The sequence below is a fragment of the Alexandromys fortis genome, unplaced genomic scaffold (genome assembly GCF_014885135.2).
Source record: "Alexandromys fortis isolate MF-2015 unplaced genomic scaffold, M_Fortis_MF-2015_v1.1 scaffold_219, whole genome shotgun sequence".
Classification (NCBI taxonomy): Eukaryota; Metazoa; Chordata; class Mammalia; order Rodentia; family Cricetidae; genus Alexandromys; species Alexandromys fortis.
Genome location: NW_026068092.1, coordinates 1,965,289 through 1,983,989, shown reverse-complemented (window position 1 = coordinate 1,983,989; position 18,701 = coordinate 1,965,289). Strand labels below are relative to the sequence as shown.

General features: G+C 47.3%; 2 protein-coding genes across 6 annotated transcripts in view; one reads left to right on the top strand and one right to left on the bottom strand.

Annotated features, from left to right (window-relative positions):
* Ypel1 (yippee like 1) overlaps positions 1 to 13,152 on the top strand; it is a 45,049-nt gene extending 31,897 nt beyond the window's left edge. The window contains exons 6-7 of the transcript XR_007588839.1: positions 10,341 to 10,476; positions 12,717 to 13,152. The gene's annotated coding sequence lies outside the window, so the exon portion shown is untranslated. The remainder of the gene's footprint in view (positions 1 to 10,340; positions 10,477 to 12,716) is intronic.
* Positions 1 to 18,472, bottom strand: part of Ppil2 (peptidylprolyl isomerase like 2) — a 26,956-nt gene extending 8,484 nt beyond the window's left edge. For 3 of the 5 annotated variants that reach the window (XM_050122942.1, XM_050122943.1, XM_050122944.1), the window contains exons 1-11: positions 18,349 to 18,472; positions 16,874 to 16,923; positions 15,407 to 15,452; positions 13,747 to 13,843; positions 13,159 to 13,221; positions 11,235 to 11,286; positions 6,999 to 7,050; positions 3,748 to 3,839; positions 2,930 to 3,019; positions 2,296 to 2,371; positions 659 to 819 (exon numbers count right to left, since the gene is read on the bottom strand). In XM_050122942.1, the coding sequence (XP_049978899.1) occupies positions 659 to 819; positions 2,296 to 2,371; positions 2,930 to 3,019; positions 3,748 to 3,839; positions 6,999 to 7,050; positions 11,235 to 11,286; positions 13,159 to 13,221; positions 13,747 to 13,843; positions 15,407 to 15,452; positions 16,874 to 16,891 (747 nt within the window). In that variant the 5' untranslated portion in view covers positions 16,892 to 16,923; positions 18,349 to 18,472. Of the gene's footprint in view, positions 1 to 658; positions 820 to 2,295; positions 2,372 to 2,929; positions 3,020 to 3,747; positions 3,840 to 6,998; positions 7,051 to 11,234; positions 11,287 to 13,158; positions 13,222 to 13,746; positions 13,844 to 13,979; positions 15,275 to 15,406; positions 15,453 to 16,873; positions 16,924 to 18,348 lie in introns of those variants that run through there. The other 2 variants (XM_050122945.1, XM_050122946.1) reach the window with 2 other exon arrangements.
* Positions 18,473 to 18,701: the final 229 nt, after the last annotated feature.

The following is an 18,701-nucleotide window of genomic DNA, read 5'->3' as shown; positions in this document are numbered from 1 at the left end:
TATATTTACAGTAAACACATGATCTCTTTAATAGGGGAGGGAATAAACGAATTTTTTCATCATATAGAAGGAAAAAATTGAGGACTGATCAACATGACAGTAATACCGAGAGGTACAATACCCGTGCTTAAATAGGGAAATTGTAGACAGTGAACTTAATTTAATTTTCTAAGATTTCCTGGATAACTCCCTATGTGGCAGACCCCACCTCTGCCTTTTCCATGGCTGAGACTTTTTAGGCTCAGTCTAAACAGGAGAAAGACAGCACCTATCAGCTAAATGTACTGAGGAAATTCCAGCACCACAGCTGTAGATAGGACCTCAGTAGCCCTGGCAAGCAGAGTCCTCTCTGCCATTACAGACCTGCAAGCCCTTGCATCTCTGTCCTGAAATGTAGACGCTGCCTGTGGAGCACCAGCGACAGCAGAGAGCTTGGCTGAGGCCTGGGTCAGGGCTCATAGCACAAGGCAGCGCTACTTCTGCCGCTCCACTGCTGCCAGCCTTTCCTCAGCCCCAGAGCGTGTGGCTCCCTTTTGATTTGTTTGGAGCCCAGTCACCTCAGCAGCCCTGGAGGGCCCCACAAGACTGAGAGGGTCCCAGCCACACCTTCCCCGGGGTCTCTCCTGGGGAAGAAGCAGAGCCAGAGCAACCCACTCACAGCATTCAGTTGGTCCACCTTCTTCTTCTCAGGTGCCTTCATGGTGGCTGCTAAAATCTCATCTCCTTTGAACTCTTTGTAGAGCTCCTGTAGTGTCTCTCGGGTCTCAGCATTCGTATTTTTCAAGTAATAAGATGGATCCTGTTTGGCCTTTTCCTCATCTACAAAATAGTGTATAGTACAGGTACTGAGCAGCCAAGGCCCCAGAGTCTCAAGATGAGCATGACAGGAATAGAGATGGAGCCGGTCACATGAGCACAAGCCGCAGCTGAGATGACTAAGACAGGCTTCTCTGGCCACAGCACAGCCACAGCTCACTGCCCTGGGTCACCTGGCAGCAGCACTAGTGGGCGCAGCAAGGTGGGGAGCACACAGAACACATCATCATGGGGCCTGACCCCCAGGCCTAGAGGCGTCTCCCTCATAGGGCCAATGGTCCAAACTTAAATGTCACTGTTCTTTTATTTACCTGTATAATGACATCTCTTCACAATGAGGTTTTGCTTTTGTAATGTTAAAAGTGCTTCTTTCTGCCAGGCGGTGATGGCGCCCGCCTTTAATCCCAGCACTCGGGAGGCAGAGGCAGGCGGATCTCTGTGAGTTTGAGGCCAGCCTGGTCTACAAGAGCTAGTTCCAGGACAGGCACCAAAGCTACAGAGAAACCCTGTCTCGAAAAACCAAAAAAAAAAAAAAAAAAAAGTGCTTCTTTCTCTTCCTTTTATCTTTTTTAAATTTATTTATTTGGTTTTTCAGGACAGGGTTTCTCTGTGTAGCCCTGGTTGCCCTGGAACTCACTCTGTAGACCAGGCTGGCCTCAACTCAGAGATCCACCTGCCCCTGTCTCCTGAGTGCTGGGATTAAAGGTGCCACTGCCCAGCTAAAAGTGCTCATTTCAAGGGAAGGAAGAGTTTGGTGTATTCCATCTGTGCTACATGTTGAGTGCTAAGCCAAAGGCTGTAACTTGCTGAGCAGCGAACATGCCTAAGGTCTGGCCTCTGAGTCTACTGAGCTCAGTTATTCCTGAGTTGTTCTACCTCCCTAAATCCTAACTGGTTCATAGTGTTCATTATTAAGAGTCACAATATTATTTCCTGCTGAGGTGGGCCAACTAAGGTCTGGGCATGAGTCTAGCTGGCTCCTTGGTATGAAACAAGTGAGCTCAGAAACTTTAGCCACTCCATAGTATAGTATGTTACAGTGTGCTCAATAGCATGGGCCAAACACAGGAAGCAAGAGAACCAACCGAGAGCCCAGTCTAACTACCCTAGAAAGATCTGATGTCACCCAGAGTCTCCCCTACAGCCCCTCTTATCCTATGCCCTGGGAAAAGCAGCAGTCAACAGGAAGGGAAAGTGAGGTGTCCTAGAATGTCCCTGACTCCAGTCAGCTGCTTCTCTGATACGGTGGTGCATACCTGTAGCTCAGTACTTAGAGGGTAGAAGCAGGAGGGTGCTGCAAATGCGAGACCAGCCTCATCTGTACAAGCAAATCTCGGGACAGCCAGGGCTTCCCAGAATAAAGGAAGCTGAAGCCTAGTTAATGAGAAGCCACTCTGGAGCCACAGTCTGAGAGCCCCAAAGGAAGGCTCGCCCAAGAAGCACCCGTACTCTACTCACGGCAGCCATGGTTGTCCATACCTGGATCTATGACTTTCATGTTATTCTTCACATGGAAGAAGTTGGAAACATTGAATTTGTCCAGGTTGGTGGGGTCCTGTGACAAGAAGAGAACACTCAGGAGGAAAAGCTGCAGGTGTTGAGGCTTGACGGGTGCCTGCAGGGAAGGAGGCTGTGCCGACAGGGTGCCAAGCAAAGGTGCTGAGTCCAGAGCAGCTCAGCAAGCCCCTCCAGGGTAAGACTTGCTGCTAGGCAACGCAAGATAAGAGACTGGGCAGCCATGCGGTCAAGCTTCAGTCAGAACGGAGTAAGTCAGAGTCCTGTGAGCCTGTCCTGGACTGTGCTCCATCTAGGCATGCCCACTTTTCTGTCAGTTTTCACCGTTCACCTGTGCCAGCCGCTGCTCTTGGAGCAGAGGGATAGAAGCTGCAGAGCAGCCTGTGGTCTGCTGCCTATGATGGTTGTGGGGCAGATGGAGCCCCCGTGATGGAGCCATGAGAGCCAGAAGGCAGCCAAGGTGGATGTGGGGGAGACGTATGCCACTAAAGAACAGTGGGGGCAGGGGCTAGGGATGCCATGGTACAGAAGACCAAAGCTGGACGGCGGAGGGCAGAGCCGAGGGTCAAGGTGAGGCTCTCCCCGTGAAGCTACTTACCTGCAGGGTGATGATGTCTTGCCTGGAAAAGGGCTCATCAGTCAGTAAGTCCCTCAGGTTCTTGGCCTTGATGTTTAGCTGCTCCACTGCCTACAGCAGGACAGAGGTGTCATGACACAGAGATAAGGGCCACCCTGGGGTGCACAGTCTCGAATGCTCTCATAGCACAGACTAGCTAAACCAACCTGGCTGCTTCAGGCAAGAGGTCTAACATGGGCTCTCCTGGGCTACAGGCTGCTCCTGCCCCTCCCACCAACCTGGCACCTCCTTCTTCCTAAGAGCCTAGCTGCTCCTTTTCTCCCAGGTACCTCCCAGAGTCTGGTTCTTCCCATGCTGAAGACGTGGGAAGACTCTCTGGGATACAGGGAACCCTTGCTTAGGCAGCCCGAACTGCCTGCCTAGGTTTCAGGTCCAAAGGCCACCAGAGTCACCTGGCTTTTTGTTTTTTTTGTTTTTTTTTTTTTGGTTGGTTGGTTGGCTGGTTTGGTTTTTCAAGACAGGGTTTCTCTGTGTAATAGCCCTAGTTCGAACTTGTAGAGACCCACCTGTCGCTGCCTCCTAAATGGTGGGATTAAAGGTGTGTGCCACTGCCACCCAGCTGAAGTCACCTGATCTTTATTTTAAACCCTCATAAAGCAGGAAGGCCACCTAGCCAGAGATGACGCCTGTGCAGAAGGCTATAAAGCTATAAAGCCATGAGGACAGGCATGCTCACTGCTCCTGGTTCACCTCCAGCACTCAGCCAGGCTTTTGGACTCCCCCAAAGCACATGTGAGGGCCCACATTACACAGTCCCACGCATTACAATAGAGGTTTACCTCATAGGTATAGACATTGCCAGTTGTCCTGATAGCCACAATATGAGTGTTGTCAGTGAACACCGAGTACAGCACTGGACAGTGGTACTGCCCTGGAAAGCAAGCACACACAGGGCTAGTGGCCCTCGAGAGTTATGATTAAGCAATCCTGAGAGGACATTTTTATAACCCAGCTACTCAGGAGGCTGAGGCAGAAGAAAAGGCAAGGCCAGCTGGACAGTTCAAGAAGTTGCAGGGTCTTGGATGGAGAAATGGCTCAGTGGTTAAGAGCACTGACTGCTCTTCCAGAGGTCCTGAGTTCAATTCCCAGCAACCACATGGTGTCTCACAGCCATCTATAATGAGACCCGGTGCCCCCTTCTGGCCTGCGGGCACACATGGAAGGAATGCTATACACATAATAAATAAATAAATCTTTAAAAAGAAAAAAAAAAAAAGCACTTGACTGCTCTTCCAGAGGGCCCGGGTTCAATTCCCAGCACCCACATGGCAGCTCACAACTCTCTGTAACTCTAAGATCTGACTCCCTCATGCAGACATACATGTAGGCAGAACACCAATACACATAAAATAAAATAAATAATAATAAAGACTTTCGTCTCAAAGTGAAATTTTGAAAGGAGGCTCAGTGACCGTGCATTAGCCTAGCATGCGCTAAATATTGCATTCAACGCCATTGCCACGAGAGAGATAGGGAGGGAGGGAAGGACAGGTGGTGGTGCACACCTTTGATCCCAGCACTGGGAGGCAAAGGCAGGCAGATCTCCAAGTTCGAGGCCAGCCTGGTTGACAGATCAAGTTCCAAGACAGTAGGAGCTACACAAAGAAACCCTGTCTGGGGGTGGGGAGGGCAAGGAAGGAACCAGTAGGAGTCAGAGAAGGGAAGGGCAGGAAGAACCTTAGGCCAGCCACAGGGATGGCAGCCATTCAAGCTCCATTTCCACACTGTTAACAACTCCTATTCCTTTTACAAGCCCCAAGCCTTGCTTCCTCTTACTTGGAGCACTGTTAGCCTCCAGAGCAGCTCAGGTGACCCACTGTCTGGGCTTATCTTTCCAGAGACCCACAGTACCCAGCACTCCCTTTATCTCCTGGCCTTCCTCACCTAGCTCTCTTCCTGCCCCAAAAGATGATCTCCCATCCAGCAGGGGCCTCGTCAGATAAATGGAGGTGGGGTGAGGTGGGGAGGACAAATAGATGTATCATCCACATGCATCTAGATAGATTTCTAAAAATTTTGTTTTAAAATAAAGAAATCTTACACACACACATCAAAAACAAAACAAAACAAACCTATGGACATGTAACCACTGTGTGTCTATTTGATGACCAGGGAATTCTCGTTCATTTTTAAGTGTCATAAGATTATGAAGATGTAAGTCATTACCTTTTAATTGATGTACTACATTTTTGGTTTTTTTGTTTGGTTGGTTTTTCAAGATAGGCTTTCTCTGTGTAGCCCTGATTGTCCTGGAACTCACTTTGTATAGTATAGACCAGGTTGGCCTTGAATTCAGAGATCTGCTGCCTCTGTCTCCTGAGTGCTGGGATCGTACAACCACTACCTAGCCTTGCATTATATTTTTATTCATTAACTTTGTGTGCTGGGTGAGGGGACAGGGTGTGCACATGTCACAGTGCAAATGTGGAGGTCAAAGAATAACTTCAAGAATTCGGTTCTCCCTTCCACCGTAAGCTCTGCAGATGGAATTCAGGTTGCCAGGCTTGGCAGCAAGTGCCTTTACCCTCTGAGCCATCTCACCAAGCCCTACAGAGCAAAACAATGAAGTGGGAAACGACACACCCATGTCTGAGATCTGCCTCAAGCACCACCCTGAGACAGCAAAGAGAAGCCCAGATGAAACCAGCAGGCTGTAAGGAACTGGGGCTGCCGAGTGCGTGGGTAGAAATGTCCCACTAGTGCTGCGTTCATGGGTCTGAGAGTTCAAATCAAACCAAAGCAGATTTGGTCAAGGTAGCCTGCACCTAAAATCCTAGCAATTCAGAGTCTGAGAAGGATCAGGAATTCAAGGCTAGACTCAGTTACAAAATGAGCCAATCTAGACTTGACCTAAAAATAAAAAGCTTAAAAAAAAAAGGGGGGGGGGGGAGACAAGGCTAGTTCATTAGTAGAGGACCTGCATAGCACGTACAGTGTTTCTCCGTTGGTCTCCCTAGTACCACAGGACTGGTCTGCCTCCTGTCTCCACCCCAGTCTTAAGTCACATGCCTGTGTTCCCATGGTTTCAACAGTACTGAATTTCTGCCACACATGGACATGCTCGAGCACATGCCTTTCTTTGATGCACCTGACCCCTCTAGCTAGAATGTTCTTCCCACATCTTCATACAGCTTCCTCTCACCAAGTTTCCTCTCACACACTGCTGCCCTCCGTGGGTATCCTGCTGGCCCATTCCTTCCTCTACTTCTATCTAAAACAGACAGGACATCTGATGCCCTACACATCTCCTGCCCAGATTCCTCCGCCACCAACACAAGCTCTTCACTCCAGAACAGACACACACACCACCTCACCCCACCTGCTTGTTCTCTGCACATTTCCAGGGAGAATTGCTCTATAACAGACACACATAACCTCCTCGGCTGCTGGAGGTCAGACAATGAAGAAAGATGGCTCAGTGATTATGGTACTTATGTCAGAGTGAAACCATAAGGAACCTGCAACAAGATCAGACCCCAGGACAGGGACAGGGCAGCTGCGTTATCTGGATAGACAACAACAGGGCACAAAGGGACTTAGAGCAGGAGGCCCCAGTGGGGCAGAGGTCTGCAGGAGGAGTGATGATTGACAGTCTACTTAAGAGCAGACTGGAAATGCCTCCCAAACACCCATAACTACAGCTGAGCTAGGCACCCTGGACTTTGGCTGAGCAACTTACACCTACAGCCAAGAATAGGCCATAGCCTCAGCCAGGTATGCCCCATGCACGAGGCCCAACTATGGCACCAGCAGCTTACAACATCCCAACAGCCTTTGTGGGAGCCACCTATCCCTACCTAACCTACCTGACCTACCTGACCCTTTGAGAAGTCATGTGACATCCGGAAAAGCAAAAGCAAGTATCAGAAAGGAATGAGTGAGGCTGGAGATGTGGCTCAGGCAGAACACTTGCTTAGCCTCCAAGCACAAGAGAAGAGAAAAGAATGTCTGATTACAGACAAGAAGTTGGTGAGAGCAGGAGCTGGGGTTCTGTGACCAGTCCTGGAGCTGGCTACAAAAGGGCTCTCACCTTCACTGTTCTTTGCAAAGTTCAGCTTGATCAAGGACTTCCCATCAAGTTTCTGGAAGACAGACAATTAACAATAATGAGTAAGGGGAGAAATAAAATGAAGGCTGCCAAATTAGGAGCAACAGAGACAGAAGAGAAGGAGCTGCCCAACTGACTCTTCAGCTTACACTAGCGGAAATCTCTCTGGGAGTCTCCAAGACACAGCCCGGGCTCCTTAAGGCTGTAGATGCAAGTCTATGCAGTTGCACTGATGTAACCTGTAAACCCAGGCTGCGAGCAGATCCCCAGATTTGTAAACCACCAAATCCAACAAATATAAGGGGTGATCACTGCGCTAAACGGTAAAGCTGTGGAACAAAGAATGGTCTGTATTTCCACAATGCCTAAACTTTTCTTTTTGGTACCAGGTACCAAACTCAGGACCTCATAGATGTGTGCTCTACCACTGAGCTTCATACCCAGGCCTTGTCTGAATATCTGTATGGTAAGCACACCACTTAATATGTGGGTGCAGGACCACTGAGATGACTGAACTCAATCCCTGAAACCTACAGTGGCGGGAGAACAAACTCCTGAAAGTTGTCACACAGCAACACCCACACCATATACATATCTCTAGTAATAATAATGGTAATGAACAAAATAAAAACAAATGAATATTCCTAAAACTAGGAGGAAAGCAGAGAAATGCCTCCGCTGGTAAAGGTCTTGTCATTGAGCCTGATGGTATGCTCCATGCTCAGCAGGACCTGGAGAAAGGAGAGAACTAACTCCCACAGTTGTTCCCTGACCTTTACACACATGCTGTGGGCCCACATGCACATACACATACACAAAATAAATAAGTGTAACAAACAGAGCTAGTGAGAGTACTCGGGTATTCTGCTTATATTGTGGTACAAATATTTTTTTTAAAAGGAGTAAAACACTGAAAGTGGAAAAGCTGGTGCTGTAGCTCAGTAGTGGAGTGTGTGTTCAGCATGGATAAAGACCTAGGTACAGCAAAAAAGGAGTGGACATGCCCACAGACTAGGTAGGGGCGGTATGACAGAATACACCCCTGTAGGATTTCATAGCCAAAGTAACCGCTATATGTAGTTTGGCAGCTGCAGATCACAGACCAGCTAACAAGATTTGATATCCCAAAGAACACCTGTGACACAGAATGCAAAAATTACAAAAAGCACCCAGGTGTAACTGAATAACAATGTCCACCCGAAAAGGAGACAACTGTAGAAAAGATACCAGAGGTGGAGGCTTGGAAGCAGAGGACAGGGAACACTAACAAGATGACAAAGGGTAGAGCTGCAGCAGCCTTTGGTAGTCATGGCCTCAGGAAGGCAGAGACCAAAAATCACAAGGCACAGGCGGGCAGCAGGGGCCTCATAAAAAGGAAACCAGTAAAGGGTATGCTCCCAGTCCGGGGACTCGGGAAAAGCCCTGGAGCTTCCTGGCTGTCAGCAGAAAAAGCTGGTCACACTTCCAAGTGAGAAACACCAAGGAAGGAAAGCAAACTACTTAGGGAGGTAAGACCCAAGATTCTACCCCAAGCAGCCCAAGATCAAGTGCACAGGCTCTGGAAGCAGTCTAAGACGCCTGTGTACAGTGCTGCTCCCCTTTCCTCGGGTATGGGAAGAAATGGGCTGGCAATACACGCATCTACACTCGAAAGAATCCCTGGACTTCATAGCAGTCCCAGACTGTCACCAGGGCCAGAAAGACTCCGGCCAGCTTCCTGCCACCCAGTAGGTTAGAGTCTTAAAGGCTTTTATTTTGTTTTGCTTGAGATTTTATATGTGGATTTTTTTTGGAGGGGAGAGGATGCTAGAAAATGGAAGCCAAGGCCTTCTGCAAGCTAGGCAAGTGCTCTATTATTGAGCTACACCCCCAACTCAAAGGTTCTTCTTGCCAAGGGAGCTTCTGCCCCAGGCAGAGGAAGTGAAGGGACAACATGATCTACTCTAACAGGAGAGGCAGAGTCACAGACTAAATACATTGAAAATTCCCTGGACTGGGTTGAAAATGTTCCCCCAAAGTTTGCAGGCCCCAGAAACCTTCCTTCAAACAGGGCTTCCATGGAGGTAATCAAGTGAAGATGGAGCCACGCTGGTGGCAGTAGAGCAATGTCCTGGCCTCAGATCCTGCCTGCACTAAGTACCAGCTCCACTGGCCCTCATTGCCAATCAGAACAGTGACAACTGCTCAGGAAGCTCTTGCTGAACTGTGGCCAGTCCCCAAAAATCACAGTACTAAGTGACTGCTAAGATCTCTACTGCCCTAAGGACACGACTCAGACTCAACACCTTAAATATCCTGCTGACCCAGTCTACAGCTCTCTCCTTCCTCTACCTTCAGCCTGGTCAAATGTACACAGCATCTCTCGCCCAGACAAATGCATGATCCCCAGCAGATCTCCCCGGGGCCACCAAGCTCCTGAGAGCACCTTCCTGACAAAACCAGACCTATCCTCAATACAGTCAGGTCATGACCCTGCCTGGGGCATCCAATCCACAAGAGTAAGTCCAGGGCCAGCAAGGCTCCCCAGGATGGCATCTAAATGTCATTATGTCTCATCCTCAGGACTGAGCATGACAGCAGCTCCCCAGAGACTTACTCAGTCACCTACCCTCCCTCTTTCCTTGCCATTCCTCTCTGCATCATTTCAATGACACACACCTGACCTGCCTGTCCCATCCCCATGTTGGGCCCAGCATACACTAAGTTGAGGCCTTCTTAGCAGGGACAACTGAAAAGATGAAGAACCAGGCCACGGAAGGAAAGGAGACGGACTTCTAAGACACAAAGGGACCAAAGGGCCAGAGGCCAATTAAGATGTGTAAAAAGTGAGGCTAGAAAATAAGCTAGCGACAATCATAACCGCAAACTACTGTTGGCTGTCCTGGGACTTGCTCTGTAGACCAGGTTGAGCTCACACTCACGGAAATCTACCTACTGCTGTTTCTGAAGAGCTGGGATTAAAGGCAAGAACAACTTTCCTTTCATCCCTAAAAAAAAAACAAAAAAAAAAAAAAAAAAAAAACAAAACTGCCAGGTGAGGATGGCATACGCCTTTAATCCTAGCACTCAAGAGATAGAGGCAGGCAAATATTTTGAGTTTGAGGTCAGTCTGATCTACAGAGTGAGTTCCAGGACAGTCAAGGCTACAGAGAAACCCTGTCTCAAAAAAACAAAAACAAAAATACCCTTGATTTGTCAAAGACATGGGAAAGAAGCATTTTCTTCTTGCAATGTGGCTAAAAGCTTAAAATGTATTAACAGTTTTGAATGGCAGTTGGCCAGTAACTATGGAAACTGACAATGCACCTTCTTTTGACTCTGCAGTCCTAGAAGAATATAGCTGTGTGTTCAAGAAAATGTGCATGGAGCCATTACTGCACTTCTGCTGTGACTGGCAATGACAGAGGATTCAGTACGACTCAGTCACAAAGACGACACGAGACCGATGACGGCTCAGCAGGTAAAGTCACTTGCCACCACGTCAGATACCCTGAGTTAGGTCACTAGAACCCATATGGTGGGAGGCGCTGTCCTCTGACCCTGTGCCATGGCATGTGCACTTACACAGATATGCCTACATACTTACACATACACTCACAAGCACATAAGTGTAAAAACCCATCCTTTCTAAGACAGAGTGCTTTCTGTACGGACACCCTTGAGACTTACTAGCACCTTGATAAAGCAAGATACACATGAGTCACCAACTCTGATCAAACTCAAGAGAAAACACAGACAGCCAGGCCTGGAGGCTAAAGCAAGAATGCAGTGAATGAGAAGACAGCCTGGGCTACACAATAAGACCCTGACTCAAGCAAAGATATAATGAATGGTGTACATTCACAGGAGACTAGTACCAAGACTCCACAGTATCCCAATCTCAAAATGATATAGCATTTGAATGTAACCTATGTGTACCCTCTCACCAACTTTAAAACATCTCTAGACTGCTTGCTACCTATTACAATATAAATCCTACACAAATTACTATCTGATACTGTTTAGTAAACAATGACAAGAAAAAGTGTATAGATATTCAATACAGATACAATTTTTCCACAAATACTTCTTTTTGAGCATGGTTGATTGAATCTAAGAACAGAGAATCTGCCATCACAGGCCCTGCGAGCAGTTCTCCACTGAGGAAATGAAAACTGCAAGGACAAAGCAAGGGCAGGGCACAGCTCCACGGCAACAAGCACCTGTGTGACCACCTACCTCTCCATTGCTGGGATTGGTCCCATACTTCTTAAGCCACGGAACAATGTTCCTGATGGGAGAGAACAAAAACTGTCACTAGGGCGCTAGAGAGATGGCTCAGCAGTTAAGAGCATGTGGTCCTCTAAGCTCCCAGCATCCACATGACATGGCAGAACAGCTATCTGAATGGAACTCCATCCAGTTTCAGAGAACCCAATGTCCTCTCCCAGCTCCCACAGGCACTGCACAAATGTGGTGCGCACACACACACAGGCAAAACATCCACACACATGAAATAAAAATAAATCTTAAAGGGGCTGGAGAGATGGCTCAGAGGTTAAGAGCACTGGCCGCTCTTCCAGAGGTCCTGAGTTCAATTCCCAGCAACCACATGATGGCTCACAACCATCTGTAATGAGATTTGGTGCCCTCTTCTTACCTGCAGGGATACAGGCAGGCAGAGCACTGTATACATAATAAATAAATATTTAAAAATAAATAAATATTTTAAAAAAGTCACCAGTAGGTGCTGCCAGTGACAACCTGGAAGCCCTAGGGCTGTTTCCAGGTGAGCTGTAAGGCAGGCTGCACTTCCCCACAGAAGGGAAGAACACTTCCATCAGAGTGGGTGCACTTGTAGGTCATGTGTTCCCACACACGTTCGGTGACTTGGCGTGTTCTGGTACTGGAGCCTGAACACACGCTTGTGCATACAGTGTCTCCACTGAGCTCCACTCAGTATCTGCAGGATTTTACGGAAGTTCCGTATAAACAAGAACTTTAACTAGGCAGAAGGGCAAACAGATGTTAGCATGCCTATACAAAACACTAGGTCAGCATCAGAAATTATACCTGCAGCCACGCATGGTGTGAGCCTGGTTACTTATGAGATGAAGGCAGGGAATCACTAGAACCCAAGAAGTCAATGCCAGGACAACACAATGAGACCTCCCCCACTTCAAATAGATAAATCTCTATACAAGGCCCAGAAGGTTTAAGCATTCATAGTGATGATCCTGAACAGTGAGCTCTTTATGGTAAAATGTCCTACTGAAGTATTTTATATTTTTCTAAATTTTAGAAAATATTTTAGAATCTAAAACAAGCTTGAAATATAAAATAAAGCTAACACATGTTGACACATAAAATAGGGTCTAATGCTTCAGAATGTAATGCTGGAAGTGTGCGCCTTCATCACAGCTCTGCTTTCGTCAAGCAGACAATATCCAGTCCATCACGGCTCCACAGCAACAACAGACAGGTGACCAGCTGGTCACTAAAACATGGTAGGAAGACTCATCTCCATTCTAAGCAGTGGCAACAGCATCTGTCAGCTAATACTGCCTGCTAGAGGTCACAGGACACTTCTGCCATGTCCCCTGTCTGTCCCTCCCAATTCCCAAAGAGGCTCGCCTAGATCTCAGGAAGTTTCTAGGGACAAGACTTTGGTGACTCTGTCCCTGCTTAGAGCCATAAACTCAACACTCCTTTCTCTACTAGGTGTCAACGATCCTGCAGTATCTGTTCAATCAAGACAGTGCTGGGAGACAGCGCAGGGACAAAGTACTTCTCATGCGAGCACAAAAACCTGAGATTTGGATCCCCAAAAAATCCAGACAAGACAGCACTCAGATATCTGTAACTTCAGTAGGGACTGGAGGCGCTGAGACAGGCAGACCCTGGGAGATGCTTGTCAGCCAGCCTAGCTGACACTGCAAGTTCCCCGACAAGGTCCAGCCTCAAAAACATAAGGTGGAGAACAACAAAGACGGCTGAGGTCAACCACTGGCCTCCACATACACTGCTGCACATACACACACACACCACATACTCGGGCACAAACATGCAAACACAGACATGGACACACACAGACAGACACACGCACGCACGCACACACACCCCACAAATAAAAAGAAATTTAAAAATTCAAGAGGAAACTCACAGCAAATCAAAGACGACACCTTCTGGAGTGCAGACCGGGTAGACAAAAGGCTGCAGGGAGAGACTGAAAAGGACAGAAGTCTGGTGAGCTTCTGGGAACACTAAGCATGCTACAGTTCCAACAACCTTCCCATCAGTTCCAAGTGTGCTCGGCACTGACACACCACACCACTAAGGATGCATCATCAAGAGGTGCCTCAGCACTGGACTTCTCTTCCAGGTTTTGTTGTCAGATTCAAGTCAAAAAGAGATCCTCTGTCTCTGTGAGTTCGAGACCAGCCTGATCTACAAGAGCTAGTTCCAGGACAGGCTCCAAAGCCACAGAGAAACCCTGTCTCGGGGAAAAAAAAAAAAAAAGGTCCTCTGTGTTGGTCCTGAGGAAGCAGGCCTGCAATTCCCTCTCCAGATCCTCACAGAGCAGGCAAACCAAGCTTTCGTCCCAAGAGCCACCCTTCCCCATGCCAAGATTTGATAAGATTTGGTCTACTGTGCCTGCACCACTCGTGTGCTGGGACCACGACCGAGGAAAAGCTGAATCCCTGGGAATTTTTGAAGCCCGGAGGTGGAGGTCTACAGCAGCCTCAACTACCCTAATCGTTTCCACACGCGGCGTCTGCCTGGCGAAGAGTCCATGCCGCTGCTTTCCTTGCTTTCTTGTGATGGTCTCAAGCCTTTAAATCTAGCACCTGGGAGGCAGAGCAGGTGGATCTTCTTCAGTTAAGAGGCCAGTCTGGTCTACATAGTGAATTTCAAATCCACAGAAACAGAACTGCATAGACTCTGTTTAAAAAAAAACAATGGCAGGGTGGTGATGGCACACACCTTCCAGCACTTGAGAAGCAGAGGCAGGTGGATCTCTGAGTTTGAAGGCAAGTTCCAGGACAGCAATGGATACACAGAGAAACCCTGTCTAAAAAAAAAAAAAAAAGCAAAAAACCAACAACAACAAAACCAACTTTGACTTTAACTAGCCAGTAAGTGGCTGGAGCAGAACAGGGCCAGTTCGAGACTCTGGTGGAGAGCTCACTCCCCAGCACTTCACCCAATCGCAGTGCAGTCAGAGGCTTCCAGAGGTGCTAGACCCAAGAGTGAAAACAGGGCTGCAGCCTCCCTCCCTTTCTCACTGACAGGCTCCCACTAGGTCACCTGACCTTCAGAGTAGCCCTTGGAGGGAAGGACGCCAACCACACCAGCCTTCCCTCCCTCCCCGACTTACCCTGAGAGAACAGCATAAGGAGATGGCTGGGTCCTTGTCTAGGACTGCTTCCCCAGCAGTCCCCTGTCCAGATACCAGTATGCCCCAAAGCAACACCTGACGGCTCAGCATCTGGCTACCCTCCCCTTCCCACCAGTACCTGAGTCCCAGGGAAGGAAGGGACCTGCCAGAATCATCACTATTGCTGATGTACAGCTGCTTACAATCTGAACAAAATAGGGCACCACAGGCAGAGCTGCGAGTCAGACCATCTGGGCCACACGCCATCCCAGGACTTATGCTATTCTTCCAGGCACGTGTCCTCCCAGACATAAAGTAAGCTTAGCCACAGGGTCCAGTCAGACTCAGAAGATTGTAGTAAAAAGCAAAACTGGTAACCACACACACAGTAACCAGAAAATACCCATGCACTGGCCTCATGGCTGGGTCTGCTTTCTCCCACTCAAGTTATCTTGAAAGGCACAGAGAAAACTGTGAGCACATCTCAGAGTCAAGTTCACACAGATTGTACATGTTAAAATTCTGGCTTTCTAGGCTTAAAAAGGGTTGAATTTGGAGATATTTTAAATTTTGGATTTTTCAGATCAAGGACGATCAACTGTTTATGCAAAAACACTACAGATGCAAGTATGGTAGCCTGTAATTCTAATAATTGAGAGGTAGAAGCAGGAGAATTATGAGTTCAAGGCCAACCCAAGTTACAGAGTTAAGACCCTATCTTAAAACACACACACCGAGGCTAGAGAGATGACTCAGTGGTTAAGAGCATTATTGCTCTTCCAGAGGGCCTGAGTTCAATTCACAGCAACTACATGATTGCTCACAACCATATATAGTGGGATATGCTGCCTCTGGTTCTGTGCATGAAGACAGAGCACACATATACATGAATAAATAAATCAAAAAAAAAAAAAAAACAAGAAATACACATGTAATTCTATACACATGTGTTAAAAAAATAAATAAAAAATAAAACACACACATTTGGAGAGATGATAACCAAAATAAAACAGAAGCCTTTTAAAGGTCTTACCTACAGTGGTCAAAAGGTAAGCGGCGAAAACTTGTCCGTGTGATATCTGTTTAAATAAAATAAAAACCAGAAAGCTTGTCTGGGAAATATTTCAGCTATGTGCACCTACCACTAGAACTACATCACCATGTATTAGCTTTTTTGTTGCTGCTGGAGAGCAGACCCAGGGCCTTGTACATGCTCTGTGCTAGGTGCTTCACTGAGCAACACCGCCAGGCCTGGGTTAACAATCTTGGTAGCAGTCCCAGCACGCAGGAGACAGAGGCAGGCAGATCTCTGTGATTTTTGAGGCCAGCCTGGCCTACAAAGTGAGTTCCAGGACAGCCAGGGTTACACACACACACACACACACCAAAAAAAAAAAAAACCCAAAAACCTGTCTTGAAAAACCAAAAAAGAAAAGAATATTTTATTGGGGGCCTAAAAAAAAAAAAAAGATGGCTCAGAGGACCTGAGTTCAAGGATTAAAGGCATGCACCACCACACCTGGCCTAACTAAGCTTTTTTTTTCTAACAACTGTCAGAGGCACAGTGGCTCACACCTGAGGCAGAAACAGAACAGTCTTGAGTTCAAGGTCAGCCTGAGCTACTTAAGACTATATTTTATTTTATTTTATTTTATTTTTCGAGACAGGGTTTCTCTGTAGCTTTGGAGCCTGTCCTGGAACTTGCTCATGTAGAACAGGTTGGCCTCGAACTCACAGAGATCCACCTGCCTCTGCCTCCTGAGAGCTGGGATTAAAGGTGTGCACCACCACCGCTCAGCAAGACTATTATTTAAAAAAAAAAAAAAAGTCAGGTGATAGTGATGCACACCTTTAATCCCAGCACCTGGGAGGCATACAGGCAGATGTGAGTTTGAAGCCAACCTAGTCTATAGAATGGGTTCCAGGACAGCCAAAGCTACACAGAGAAACCCTGTCTCAAAAAAATAAATTATAAATAAATTATATAGATGTGTGTGTGTGTGTGTGTATATATATATCCTGATATATATATATCCTGATGGCTGGAGAGATGGCTCAGTGGTTAAGAGCACTGGCTGTTCTTCCAGAGGACCTGAGTTCAATTCCCAGCACTCACACGGCAGCTCACAACTGTCTGTAACTCCAGTTCCAGAGGATCTGGCACCCTCACACAGACACACATGCAGGTAAAACACCAATGCACATAAAATAAATTAAAAAAAAAAAAAGACCATGTCCTTTCTTTCTTGACAACTCTGGGTACTACCGTTCCTTTTTTCTTCCTATAAAGAAATGTTTATAGCGCTTCCTAAAGGAAAAGTCATGTTAAATTATATTTTTAAACCTCTCCACTCAGGTAAGTAGACTCTACTTCACTGAGTATACGTACTCTTTTCTGGACTCTGGCCTCTCCAGTTATACACTGTAATGTCAGTATTCTGGTTCTTATCCGTTGTTCTGGATCACTGTATACATCCCTCAGTAGCACCAGCATCCTTACCTGGCTTCCTGCCGCCATAGAAGTGAGTGTACTCAGCGCAGGTGATGTACCTAAGGAAGACAGAGAATATTACTAGCTCCCCTCCCAGAAAGAACAGAAGCCGTAGAAGCAACCTGACAGAACTGCCCTCACTTGACAGGTGCACATGAAACAGCTGTAGTGTCAGACACAGAATGATAAGCACAAGAGGAAGAAAGAGAAGCACCAACAGGGCCTTGCCCAGAAAGAGATGGGCTGGACTTAGAAAAGACCTGTGAATAAAATATTCTATGACAAAGATCTGGGGAAGCCCTTACTGAGACGTTGTGGGGGTGGCAGGAAGACAGCAGAGGAACTAGTGAGGAGGTGGGAGGGGGCAGCAGATGGAAACAATAGTAGCTGCGTCAAAAAGGAGTCTTAAAGATCACAGAAAGTACTCTCTATTCACCTTCAGTGTGGTGGGACGCTGTTGGATGGTTGTGAGCAGGAGGCAGGCAGGACCTAAGACAGCTCTAGCTGCTGTGGGCATGCTTCTACTGGTGTGCAAGGCTGAGGACTGTCTTCAGTCTATGTATAGTAAATCAGGGACTTAATATGTAACCACTGGGATAGGATGGAAGAGAGCAAGCTTAAGGTGTGAAACTTATCAAGAACTCCCTTTCAGGCCTACTAATTCTGAGAGAGCTAATCGAGTAAAGAGTAAACAGCTGGCGTAGTGCAAGAGCGATGAGACTACTAGAAAAGATCATCCACTGAGAACCAGAAAGGAACGGGGTACCTATGAAGTCTGGAACAAGGGAAGAGGAACGAGAAAAGAGAGGTCACTGACGCAGATAAAAACAAAGCGCACAGGGCTGGAGAGATGGCTCAGTGGTTAAGAGCATTGCCTGTTCTTCCAAAGGTCCTGAGTTCAATTCCCAGCAACCACATGGTGGCTCACAACCATCTGTAATGAGATCTGGTGCCCTCTTCTGGTCTGCAGACATACACACAGACAGAATATTGTATACATAATAAATAAATAAATAAATATTTTAAAAAAAGATTTATTTATTAAAAAAAAAAAAAACAAAGCGCACATCCCACCAAAGACCGGCTTCGTAAAGGGAAGAGTCCCAAGGACTGAGAGCTGGCACCAGATTTGGCAATACAGAAGTCAAAGGCATCCTTGCAGTTTGGGGGAGACCATCTTACTACACTAGTTTCAAGACAACAGAAAACAGACAGTCGCAAATGGAGAGGAACGTGGAGTACGGCCCACTAGTCTTAAACTGTCGCCTGTGTGTAGGCTGGCAGGCGAGAGCCAGGACGAAGTGGCCCTGTACAGGGCAGACAACAAACGCAGGGGCAGAAAGGGAAGCGGTAGAGGCAATCCCCAGAAGTAAGCTTGTCCGGCCGCGGAGGCCGCACTGAGGGGCGCCAGCAAAGAGGCTTTCGGGAGGAGATGACCTTCAGGATGGCGAAGGGCTGAGACGAAAGGTGCTGCCCCAACTTACATCTTATCCTTCTGGTGTTGTCGCTTCCCCATGGCGGCGAAGAACCTTAAGCAGCCCCGGCAGACGATCAGACTCTGGCGCCTCCGCTTTCTCAACTACTTCCGAAGTTCGACCCACCCAGTCCCGGAAGTAGGAATAAGGCATTCTGGGAACTGTGGTTTCCAAGAGCACCAGAGTGCGTGCTTGCTAAACTGAGGCTTACTGCCTCTGAGTAGAATCTTCTTTTCCTGTCTCCAGCCAAACTGCGTTGCAACTTCTCAGAGACTTCTCTGTGTACTGCCCATGCTATGCATGGTTTTTTTTTTTTTTGGTTTTTTTTTTTTTTTTTTTTTTTTTTTTTTTTTTTTTTTTTT